Source organism: Dipodomys merriami, unplaced genomic scaffold (genome assembly GCF_024711535.1).
Source record: "Dipodomys merriami isolate MVZ:Mamm:240054 unplaced genomic scaffold, mDipMer1.0.p SCAF_5, whole genome shotgun sequence".
Classification (NCBI taxonomy): Eukaryota; Metazoa; Chordata; class Mammalia; order Rodentia; family Heteromyidae; genus Dipodomys; species Dipodomys merriami.
Genome location: NW_027206068.1, coordinates 33,148,703 through 33,161,402, shown reverse-complemented (window position 1 = coordinate 33,161,402; position 12,700 = coordinate 33,148,703). Strand labels below are relative to the sequence as shown.

The 12,700-nt window shown below is 33.2% G+C and overlaps 1 protein-coding gene across 6 annotated transcripts in view; it reads left to right on the top strand.

Annotated features, from left to right (window-relative positions):
* The window catches only part of Cacna2d1 (calcium voltage-gated channel auxiliary subunit alpha2delta 1), a 368,458-nt gene extending 356,108 nt beyond the window's left edge, over positions 1-12,350 (top strand). For all 6 annotated transcript variants that reach the window (XM_069996360.1, XM_069996362.1, XM_069996361.1 and 3 more), the window contains 3 exons: positions 507-616; positions 979-1,061; positions 8,446-12,350. In XM_069996360.1, coding sequence (XP_069852461.1) covers positions 507-616; positions 979-1,061; positions 8,446-8,562 — 310 coding nt within the window. In that variant the 3' untranslated portion in view covers positions 8,563-12,350. The remainder of the gene's footprint in view (positions 1-506; positions 617-978; positions 1,062-8,445) is intronic.
* The last annotated feature ends 350 nt before the right edge of the window (positions 12,351-12,700 follow it).

Here is a 12,700-nt window from a genome sequence, read left to right as displayed (position 1 = left end):
TGTGATAAGAACTAGTACTTCAAAACTTCCAATATGAGATGTTTTAGGTATTACCTTTGAATTTAATGTTCATTTAAAAGATTTAACATGTTCATGCTAATAAAATCTATTCTAGGCTGGGAAGGTGGCTCAGTGGTAGAGCGCTTACCTTGCATGTATGAGGCTCTGGGTTCGATTCCTCAGCACCACATAAGCAAAAAGAAAAAAAGCCAGAAGTGGCGCTGTGGCTCAAGTGGTAGAGTGCTAGCCTTGAGCTGAAGAGCTGAGGGACAACGCCCAGGCCCAGAGTTCAGGCCCCACGACCGGACCCCCCCAAAAAAAATCTATTCTAAATGAAACCTGTCTAATAAAATGCTCTCTTAAAATCTCATTCTGTTTTATTTATGATGGTGATGGTTTTTTTCCAGTAGTTCATATTAATTCTTTTGTAATATGTGAGGATTTTTGCAATATTTTATCTTTCCCTGAAATAATATTTATCTCATACACTAACATTTATTTTGCAGAATCTTTCATGTAGAAAAGCTTATGAATACCAACTTAATATTTATAATGGTAGAGAGCAAAGGAACTTGTCCCTGTGACACACGGCTACTCATGCAAGCTGAACAGACATGTATCCTTTGGTGTTAGAGATGTTTGGAACAGAAAGCCATCCTAAAGGAATTTTAAACTTGTCATTTTATTCCTGTTCATAAAGAGAAGAATATTACATTACTGGAGTCAGCCCCACAGAGCCAGAAATAGATCTTACACCCCAAATTTGGCGTGCATGTCAAAACTGATTATGCTACATGTTCATTATGAGGAGAAGGAATAATTTATGATTTCTTACATCTCCAAGTTCTTAAATTGATTATGTTCAGGGAGAGTGATGATATGGCTATCCCCCGCTCTCTTTTGGTATCAGACGTATTTCATTGTAATTTCTGTGATCATATCGAAAACAACTTCGTTCTCCTTAACAAGTCTCTTTAGCTGATGGTCCAGACCCTTGCGATATGGTTAAGCAGCCCAGATACCGAAAAGGGCCTGATGTCTGCTTTGACAACAACATCCTGGTAAGGCTACTCTTTTTCTGGAATTAAATCCTATAAATTAATGACCATTTTCTCTAAGAAGTTAAGGAGATAAGTTGAAATTTTAATTCAAATATAATGTCTTAACCACAGTTCTTCTCGTGGACTTGATGTACTTGCTGGTAGAGTTTTTGTTTTTGTTTTTGTTTTTACTTCAGTATTTATGATTAGAATAAACTTGAGTAGTTGATGCTTTTGTCTTTCTCCCAGACCTTGTACTTTCAAACACAACTCTAATCGATTTGCTGATACTCTAGGGTCACTAATATAATTCACAGACTTTCTAATGAATAGTAGCTTGGAGTAAATATTACTTAAAGGTATGTTTATTGTCTATTCACATATAATCCAATTCTAAAATAGTTAAATTCAAGTCCTCAAAACTGGTATGTTGCTTTTACTATAAAACTTATATTAGTCCTTTTCTTTTAGCATTTTATTCTGTTTCTTCTTATTTTATTCTATAGCTATTCTATATTATGGTTCTATGTTTTTTTTCTACATGGGTTCTGTTTCAGTCATATATTAGCTTGTACTATTCCTCTTAATTGTGCTAATTTGGCTTTCTGTTATTTAAAATCAGGCCAGGTTAATTACTTAATGTTAATTTGATTGAATATTACAAAGAATACTTATTGAATGTTACCTAAAGATTAAGGATATTTTCTGATGAAATCTGTCCCAATTTCAACTGACTTAAAATAGATTATTATTCTACTCTATAGTTTTTCAGTGTTATTTTTTATTAAGTGACTTGTACATACAAGTGAGATCCAAACCTAGAACATTATAATAAATTATTTTAGAAACATAGCCAAAAATCTACCAATTAATATGTATTTTAGAGGTTCTTATTTAGAATAGGTTTGCCTATTTTATTCCAGCAAAATTAATACATTGTAGTGCTATAGATACTTATTATGAAATTAGGTAATAAAAATGAAGCAAAGAAGTCAAATCAGTATTAGAGAATAGAACTAAAATTGTGAATATTTTTAGCTGCTCAACCCCAGTTTTCTCTGTGAAAAGTGCTTTCCTTTGTTATAGGGTAAGTAGATACATATTGTAATTAAAGCTTTTTTTTTCTTTCTCTAAGCCCAATTTATACTTTCATTCATTAGAGGAACTTTACTTATTAACGATTACTGCCTTTCATAAATGAAAGTTCAAAAGATGGTTAAAATAAACTAGACTTCAAATATTCTCAGCCTAGAAAGTTATAGCTGTTATTCAAGGTATTTAAAATATTAGACTAGAACAAAAGTTGTCAATGATTGGAGTTTCTGTAAACTGAATATCAAGTTGTGTGTGAAAGTACAGGTCTTGCTCAGTAGCTTGTATGTGCTAATAATGTGTCGTGTTTTCTTTAGCAGTGGAGTACTTTGGTAATGCTCATTTGCAATGGTCACTGTTGAATCTGCTGTGGATGAAGGCTCACATTAACTGCTAATTGCCAGCAAACTGCATGAAATCTCATCTTGTATGTCTTCTTCTCTGTGTTTTCTTTCCTTTTCCTGTGCTTGCTACTTTGCCCGTTATTAATAGGATCAACTTATATGCACACCGAGTCGTGCCTGTTCCATGATGTCAGCTCCTATCTTCATTTTACTGCAAGTTTTCATGTGGTGTGGATGGTCAGTCACTTTTCTCTAATTTTTCTTTCTTTTGGTTTTTTGGCTTGATATATTTTAGAAAATCCATATCCCTAATTCTATAATAGTTAATGTCCGAGAAAAAATGTTACTAAAATTCCAGTACTGTTATTGTTTTGCAAATCACTGATTTCAAAGGATAGTTTCTCATTCCGAATACATTACATTTCTTTGTTTCTTTAAAAAAAATCACTATTTTCTCATAGGATGTTTATAGAAACTTTAAATGAGTGTGAAAAAAATAATTATAAGCTCTTAATGATAATGCTTAGTAACAACTACTAGAACTAGTCAGGAGCATAATTTTCCAAAGTTGCTGACAAAATTAATGTTTTTATCAAACATTATGGAGTAAATTTCCCAAATACCTTACATTGTTATTGACATAGTATGTGTTTCTCATTTCTGTTTCTCATTCCTAGTTCAAGCAAAAAATTTAAGGAGTAGATGTCAAATGTGAAGAAAAAAAAACAATATTACCGAATAGATATGGGCCTGACATTTGTGTTCAGTGATCTATTGTTCTGAAATTTAATTTCTGATGCTTGAGAATCATCATGATTGTGTTATTAGGGAAACTGTTATTGTGCTCTTTCTTTACTGGTTCCCAAGTATTCATTGTGCCCAATTTAGCGGGCTAGGGGATGCCAGAAGAGACAGTAGCAGAGCAAGTTTCAGAAAGTAATTTTCTTCTGAAATAACAAAATAATGGTTTTTGTAGCAAAAAGTTTCAAATAAAAGGAACCTAGACAGTTTTAGTGGCTAAATGTAAGCTCAAAATTACATGATCTCTCTCCATACGGACCTTAATATTGGCATATGAGCTGCTGTTTAAAATGCAGCTTCATCCAAACCTTAAGTAAATTATGCAGAGGGATATATAGAGATATGTAATAAACTTTTAAATAAGGAAAAACAACAGAATTGTATGATTCTATATTATCCCTGATCATCTGATCATATCTGATCATCTGATCATATCTGATCATCATAGAAATGAGACAACTATAGTTCAAGGGTACCAAATTAATAATATATTTTATTCTATACATATTCACATATCTTCTCTTTTTTCTTTTTTGGTCAGTCATGGAGATTGAGCTCAATGCCAGGGCGTTGTCCCTAAGGCTTTTTGCTCAAGGCTAGCACTACCACTCTACCACTTTCAGCACCAGCTCCCCTTACAGGTTTCTAGTGATTATTTGGAGATAAGAGTCACATAGACTTTCCTTTCTGGACTGGCTTCGAACCCCAATCCTCAGATCTCAGCCTCCTCAGTAGCTAGGATTACAGGTGTGAGCCACCAGCATCTGTCTCATATTTTCACCTGATTCTAATGACTACTCTTCTCCATCACACAAATTTTAGAAAATATTTAGAGGTTATCAATTAGATATAAATTTCTAAATATTGTTTTATAATTTGCCACAGTTTAATGAGCATATTTTAACTATGAAAATATAGCATTATAAATATCCCCCCAAAAGCATAATATAAGATGCACAAGAAACTGAATTAAATCATACATCCTTATTAAAATACACATATTTGTTAATTTTATATATTGTAATGCAGCCATAGTTCTAAGAGAGCTTATTACTAATGAAATGGTGGCTTTGATTTTATTTTCTACTTTTGTAAAATAATGCATGTTTCTGTTTTTCTGCATAAATTACATAACCAGAAAAAATAAAAAATAAAAATGAGATGTCATTGCTGAATTTCAATGACTACAATATGAATTGTTGATCTCTGCTTGGTGTCTTGATGTACTTGCCTTCCAAGCAGAATGACTGTACTCTGTATATGCAGCTAAAGTATGCAGCAGCCGTGTACAAACAAATCCCGTCTATATATGTATGTAAGTCTTAAACATAGAAAGCAAGGGCTAGGTATACTGTGAAGTCCATAAAGGATATAGATTGTAGGTATTTGTTTATGAAGTACCATACAAACATCTTAAAACACAAAAGGTGTTGAAATCATACCTTTTGATGAGGATTTCATGGATACTTATGTGGTAAAGGAAAACCAAAAGATGACAAAATGCCAGAGGTTTTTAATTAATCCTAGAAAGCAAAGCAAGCCTATGTGCTCATTGAAAAAGTTCATTATTTTATGTAAATCCAATTTATAAAAGTATCTTTGGGGTTCATAGATAGATAGATAGATAGATAGAAAGATAGATAGATAGATAGATAGATGTAGGTTTTCTTTGCTGCACTGCCAGAGTGAGTTTAATATAGCTTTGTCGAAACCTAATATCTAATAATTATTTTTGAAGAATATTCATGAGTGATTTGCTCCTTAAAGGGAATTAATGAACTATTTTCAGAAACAATAGGGCACACTTTCCCTAGCTGAATTTAATTTGGCAAAATTGGTTTCTAAAATTATATGTTATTTTAATTACTGTATCCTTTGGGCAATTAGTTTTCCCAGGTACTGGTTGCTGAAAGAAAGACAAAGAAGGCTTCAATGCTTATTTAGCAACAATAAATTGAAGAGGTTTTTAACTTATACATAAAGGTAAACCTTAGAGTAAGCCAAATTAATTGAACTATAATTTAGGTTTCTTTTTCTTTAATAAGTTTTAAAGAAGAAAAGGAAATAGAGAATTTTCAAATGATGTTTTTATTAACAATCTTTTGAGAAAGCTTTAAAGAATTCTAGTAAAATTAGTCAATTGTATTTAAAAATTAAATATATAACATATTAGCATCACATCCTTTACCAGTTTTAATGTGAGGGAATAATCCATTGTTTTTCTACTCTGATAAACATTAAAATTATCAGACTCTTGTTTGATCATGGAGTCAGTGGGAAGACAGAAAATACTGAGATTTCTCCCCTAACCTGTGCATTTGTGAATTTGAAAATGTTCAAAGTATATCTCACAATGTACTTTCCCAGCATAATTTCTATTTTATTATCTGTGATTTCACCATGTGAGAGACATGTGAGAAAATATGATCAGGAAACTGGATGGGTGGATCTTTCAATGTGAATCAACATACAAACCATGGGAACTCCAAATAACTTATCTAAATTTCCATCTCCCAGACTAAAACAGACAAATCCCATTATCACATGGAGGTGATGGGAATACATTAAAACAATGAAGAGCCAGAGAATATTTTTTTTTCTTTTCACAATAAGTTTCTACAATATTAAGACTTATTTCACATTAACAAGAATTTCCTTGAAAAATGCATTCTTTATTACCTGAATGAATTGTATCTGCATAGGTTTTTATTCCATCATATTGATACTTAGCCTGAATGTGGGTATACTCCTGACTGATATTTAGTCATTTTCTTTTCTTTTCTTGTTTTTGCTGGTTGTGGGGCCTGAACTCTGGGCCTGGGCGCTGTCCCTCAGCTCTCTTCTGCTCAAGGCTAGCTCTCTACCACTTGAGCCACAGTGCTATTTCTGGCTTTTTCTGCTTATGTGATGCTGAGGACTTGAACCCAGGGCCTCATGCATGCAAGGCAAGCACTCTACCTCTGAGCCACCTTCCCAGCGCCTAGTCATTTTACTTATTACTTTATGCTTGTAATCTTTCTAGCCAATTAACATGTGTGCTTCTCAGTTAAGCATTTGCTATTCATTCATTAAATACTCGCTATACACACATTGTGGATCATACCTCTCTTGTATCTGTGAGATATCTGGGATAAATATATGCACACTAAATGATGCTTTTTAATCTGAAATTTGAATGTAACCTGTGCTCTGTTTTTATCTGGTTACCATACTTGAAGGGCGAAGTATCTGAACCAAGGTTATACAAGGTATAAAGATCTTCAGCGAGCACATGGCCTCTCACACAGAAATAGCATTGGTGTAGCAAAGTATGTAATGGGAGATAGGACAGGAATGTGGGAAGATGAAAGTGGAGAGACAGCCAAGCTCAAGAATACATGAGACTTTGTAGGCTTTAGTAACAAATGTGGATTTTGTTTGGAGAAGGAAGAGATACTTCAAACAAGATGTCAGAGGAATTGATATATGGTTTTAAGACTGCTTGTTGGAAAAGAGATAGCAAAGGAGTATGGTAGGAGCCACCTAAGAAGACAAATGAGGCACTTTTTTCAAGTGAGTTGTACCTAAGACAGTAAGAATGGTGGTTTAAGGATATGTTTAGAAGCTAGAATTAAGGGGACATGCTGATGGATGCCCTTTGAGAGAAAGAGAGGCACCTCAGATGATACTTTTTTGTACTCTAGAAGTGCCATGCTCAGGAACACAGAACACCTCAGGAACACCTGTGAGAGGAGAGCTGTCATTGTGAAAGTTATAGGAGAATTCAGGCTGACAGAAAGCAGGTGAAATTCAAAAGCCACAGGACTGTACAAGATCACCTCCAAACAAAGTATACATATAGAAGAAATGAGGAGAGAGAACTCACACCTAGAAAAAATTAACATCTGCAGGACATGAAAGGAAGGTCAAACTAAAGGAGAGTAAGACTAACCACAGACAGAGTATCAAGGGAAACCAAGAGTGTGTTGGCCAAAGACTAGGGAAAAAATATTTCAACACAAGCCTGTTATACATTGCTTGTCAAATGCTCCTGGAAAGTCAAATATGATAAGGGAGATTTTTTTTTTAATTCTGTTTGTCTTTGAGAGGTAGTTTTGACTACTAAAGTTTTCCTTTATAGATTTTTTTTTAATGTTCATCCTCTCTTCAATGAACGACTAGAAAAGAGTGAGGCTCTTCAGAAACAATTTAAGAGAGAAATATTGTCTATTATCTAAGTGGCAGACACTGTTTTAAACTCTGGTGAAAAACAGGAAAAAAGAGGAAATGTTCTTATTCTACAAAATTATCTTGGGAGAAAACATTTGTTCATTTATATAATTGATTGTTTTGATTCTGAGAATATGAACCTAGGATTAGTAAAGTTGTGAAAGATGTTTTTAGGAATGATTAGTCAGGAAATTTACAAAACAGATTCTATTACATTAAAAGACAGGAAAGGATATAGAAAACGTAAGAGAATATGGAACCTAGGGATGAAAGGTATAGAATAGCTCTGGATTAGTAGGGAGGCAATTGAGCTAGCTCTGCACCCTGGGGGACATAGTGGATTTACTTAATGCTAATATTTTATAGATTTCTAAGTAAGACAAACCTCTCTTTCTAGTTTAGTTTAGTTTTTTGTTTTTCCTCTGGATCTGTGTTTGCAGGATATCCTTTCATTGCTAACTCTTTAAAGATGTGATTTTTCAATACACTGTAATACTTTATGAAAATCCAGGTGCAGCATATGTTCTACCTAGGCTCCTATATGTTGGGTAAAAGAAACAAATTTAATTGTATTGCTTTTTTTTTCCTTAGGAGCTAAAAATATAATTACTGGGAATTAATAAATATTAGATACTATTTATATTTCTTATGCTTGTAAATATATAGGATTTCTAGTGCCATGAAAGTAATTGGCATATTACCCAAATTAGCATTTCTTATTTCGTATTTCAAAATCATCAACTTATATCTAAAATGTCAAAGAGTTTGTCAAGTGGTGCTAAAGAAATGGTTTTAACCCAAATTACTGAACAGTAAAATCTAGGTGAGTGTTAGTTGGATTCTAGTCAAAAGAATTTTCTAAGGTAAGTTTTTAAGTGGATAGAATATGGAGTCCTCTGAAAGGAGCCTCACGCAATGTTTGTCATTAGGTTTTTTTCTTCCCCCTTCTTTTCTAACAGGAAGATTATACCGACTGTGGTGGTGTTTCTGGGTTAAATCCATCCCTGTGGTCTCTCATTGGACTCCAGTTCCTACTACTTTGGCTGGTATCTGGCAGCAGATGGTTCCTATTGTGACCTCCCAAACCCCAGATCTGCATCAACTCCAGACTCTGACAAAATATGAGCCCTCGATGACATTAGGGTCAATCGTGGAATCAGCAGTACCTTAGTTGGACCTATACCATGGTGTAACTCTAAGGAACAGATCCATAAGCACCCACTGGCTGCATGTCAGGATGTCAGATCCTCCAAATTGTGTGAATGCTGCATCATTTATGTATAACATCAAAGCAAAACTCTATATGTGCTCTGTTGGAAATGTTGGGAGTTTGCTGTTGCATTGGTGATTATATGTACAAGGGCTCCCCATACAATTATTATGAATCGTAAGAAAGGTCTTGATTTGGATCTGGAATTTCAACTTGCTGCAGTTCTACTAAGGTGGGGAATGTTATCTTTTGCCTTCATTAACTCTTCTGTTCAAAAGTAATCCCTACCTGGAACATCTTTCCTGAATAGAGAGATAGAGAAAGCAAGAAGGGAGAAAAGAATCCTATTAAAATATTAATGGCTAATTTTTAACAGAAAAACGAAATTGCCATGAATAAAATGCCTTACAACGAATGACTTCTCTGCCAAAAATAAAACACAATCGACCATTAAATTTCAGTGAGGTAATGAATTGATGGTTTGAAAATAATCACCAAGATATTATTAAACTTAAGGTGCTTGAGGGTGAAATCTGAATGTGTGGCATATTTCCTCATAAATGTAAGCCCTTAAATGCTTGGATGTAATGTTTCTTTTGTTCCCAGTGCAGTTATGTAGTGCTAGCCAGATATTTAAAAATGTTCTAAGAAAAGCTTGTTGGGGGGAGGGAAGTGATTTTCTTGTGATATTGAACTTGGGTTACCAAGGGTATTGTGCATGATGCTGCTGCTATTTTAACTTTTTGGTTTGTTTCTCTCTTACTGTAGAGTGTAGTCCATTGAAAAGTTAAATGAGTGACATTATTGTCATGTAAGAATCTGAACTTTGCAGTGTAAACGCACTTGAATCATCTTTTAAAATGTGGTTAAACTACTCTGAATATACTGTGCAATATAAATACTGAATGACTGGGTTAGGTAAATGGTGAAATGAGAATTAATGGATTTTATACAGATTTGTGCTTTTGCCTGGAAAACCTATGTACAGATATTTTAAGTACATAAATCAGATCTAACACATTTATTTTTTGAAAAGTACATATATGTTTTCAATAAAGATTCATCCTTGGTTTCCTCTTTGTTCATCTTGACAGTAGCATGGACAATCCACAAATGGCTGCTGTGGCTTTTGTCCCTCTACTTTAAATGGTGTGATCATTTGGCCAACATTTCTATACAATTGGGTGAGGGTTTTACAACAATCAGAACAAACAGGAAACCTTGAATCTATATGTATGCACATGAACACTTGATTGTGAATAATAAAAATTTGTTTTTATACAGCCTCATTGGTGAAAATGATTAGTGTAGGAAAGCAGGTATTTCATTATAGATTAATATGATAGAAAATGTTATTTATGTTTTGAAAACTTATTTTCAGGAATAAACAGTATTTGAAGAAAGGGTAAGAATAATGAAGAATTATGTTAAAAGCTAAAAGGTTGCAGATATTTTTTATGGTTAAATGATTTTTTTCTTTTTTCAAACATGCCAAGTAATGGTGTGTGTATATGCTGGAAATATTCTTATATATCATTTTCAAATCAAAGTTATTTATATTATCCAGCATGCTTTAACATGCTCACATATCAAAGATATAATCAATTCTTTGGCATAATTATTGTTTTTTAGCCTTGCGTATATTTGTAATTTTTCCCTATTGTCAATAAATCCTGTACATTTCCTTAATTTAAGAATTTTTTTAATTTAAATTGGGGGAAAGGGAAACTGAAATCACTTTGCCAACTGTTCTTCTAAAAGTTGACATCAGTACCATGTCTAATGTGTTGTGATTTTGTAGTCCATTCATAACTGGTATTGACATTTTAGAAAACACCAAAGTGATTGCAAAATAGTGATGATATGTTAAAATCATGTTGTATGTTGTTTAAAGATTTAAAATTTACTGTTAACCTTTTTCCTATTCTATTTTAAATCATAAAAGTGTTAGAAAGGAGATCTTCAAATGTATGACCAATAGTGTGTGTATATAAATGATACACAATACAACAATCAAATTGCTTCTAGCATACAACAGACTACCTTAAGGTTGTGTTTAAGATATTTTATTTCATGGGTGATGTTATTTACATAGTATGTTTTCAACAACTACATTATTGTGTTTATCACAGTGAAACTTGGCATCTCCTGGCAAAGCCCTGTTTGATTTTAGTTGTATTTTACGACAGCCACACATGGGATGACAAACTGATAAACCATGCTCTCCAAGTAGAAATTGTGTGATGAATACCAATCTTCATGCTTTTAGCATATTGTTTTAAAACAGAACAACAGTCATCCAATCAAATTGTTAAATTTACTGTTGTTCTGTGAATTGTGTTACCAAGACATTAAGTTATATTAACATTGATTTCTAAAGACTGGATAGTGCAAAAGATCAATTGGAAAGCATTTACCTGTTTTTACTTATTTAATTTTTGCTATACTCATGTGGCTTAATGCAGTTTGTCACATAGAGTCAAAATAAATCTTACACTGGTTTTGAGTAGCAAGAACGAATTTTTCATAAATGGCCTCATCTTTTCTTCATTTGAACAACCAGCATTACTGCCAAACACCAGTCGTGGTCCATATTTGTAACAGGTTTTTAACATGACATAGTTAGCAAGTTTGATTGAAGAGATTTTTAGGTCCTGGGCCTATAAGATTTTAGTATGATCTTTATTTCATGTTTCTAAAGCTTAAAGCATTAATGCTTACCTTGAGGAAATAATTTAAAAAAAAAACAGTGTTGCTGCCATTTGTAAGTTTTCCTATATATGATATTCCTTTTATGAACTTTAAAACTGGCCTTATGGGGTTCAAATAGGCAGTATCCCTTTTAAGTGACCTTTGCAACCCAAGTGTTACTTGCTTATTTGATGCTCTCTTGTCTTTTACGTCTCATTTAAATATTTGTCCTATCTTCACCAAAGTTTAAATTCCACATCTTAGTTTAAACCTTTGAAGCTGTTTCATTGATCTTGTTAGTGGAGATTCAAATATCTAACAGAATGCAGTTGAAACTAGCAAGACAAAGATATTTGTGACTTTTTTCACACTTTGCAAATTCCACATATTATACTATCTAGAACTTGCATTATTTGCCATAGCAGAATGTTATTATTTAGTGAACATTTATTGTAAAGACCAAGTCACTAACAAAAACCAGTATTGGGCGTGAAAAACAAAAATTCAGAATTTTGAAGAATTGAATAGCCCTTGCCTGTAGGGTCACCTAGCTTCTTTTTAGTTCATAAAAGAAATAATCTCAAAGAAATTTCCACGGAGACGCATGGGATACTACTGTCTTACATAGATGCCAGTTGAGTTTATAGTGTGACCTGGCTATGCCATCCTTTCTGTTACGCTGTGCAATTGTTAGATCTTGCTTCTAGGATTACTTCTGATGAAATAAATACTCAATGTTCATCTGTGCAAAAAGCCCTGTGGCTTTTGTGAACCAGAGCTCTTTTTTCCCCTTTATTATTGTTCTCTTGACCCTTTTGTGGACATTACTAGCCTGATTACAACATTTTGTAAAAATTTGTATAATACTGTTATAAAAATATTTATAATCCCAGAAAATGTTGTGTTAAATCTTGTGCAAAAACAGTATATTCAGAATAAAAGTTTATCATTTAAAATCACCAAGCAGTTTGGGTTGTTGGCTTTTTAATGATCCAGTTGAAAGGGGCAGAAAAGTCTTTGAGAAATGTGTTTTATGGGAATAATCCTGCTGGAGAGAACTTTTGATTGTGGAAATAAAATGTGTTAGTAAAACCAAGCTCAATTCACAAATACAAGCACTTGCAACTTCTTCCTCTGCACCAAGGCCTTTAAGAATTTAATAAATCAGACTTTGATTTATTAAGAAGTCTATCTAAAAGTTTCCTATGCAGAAATAATACCTTCATTTTTTTTAAAGATCTTGGGAAATGTGTCCCAAAGGAAGCCATTAGTATATATAAAATGTAAAGACTACTAAAAGAAGTCCCGAGTAA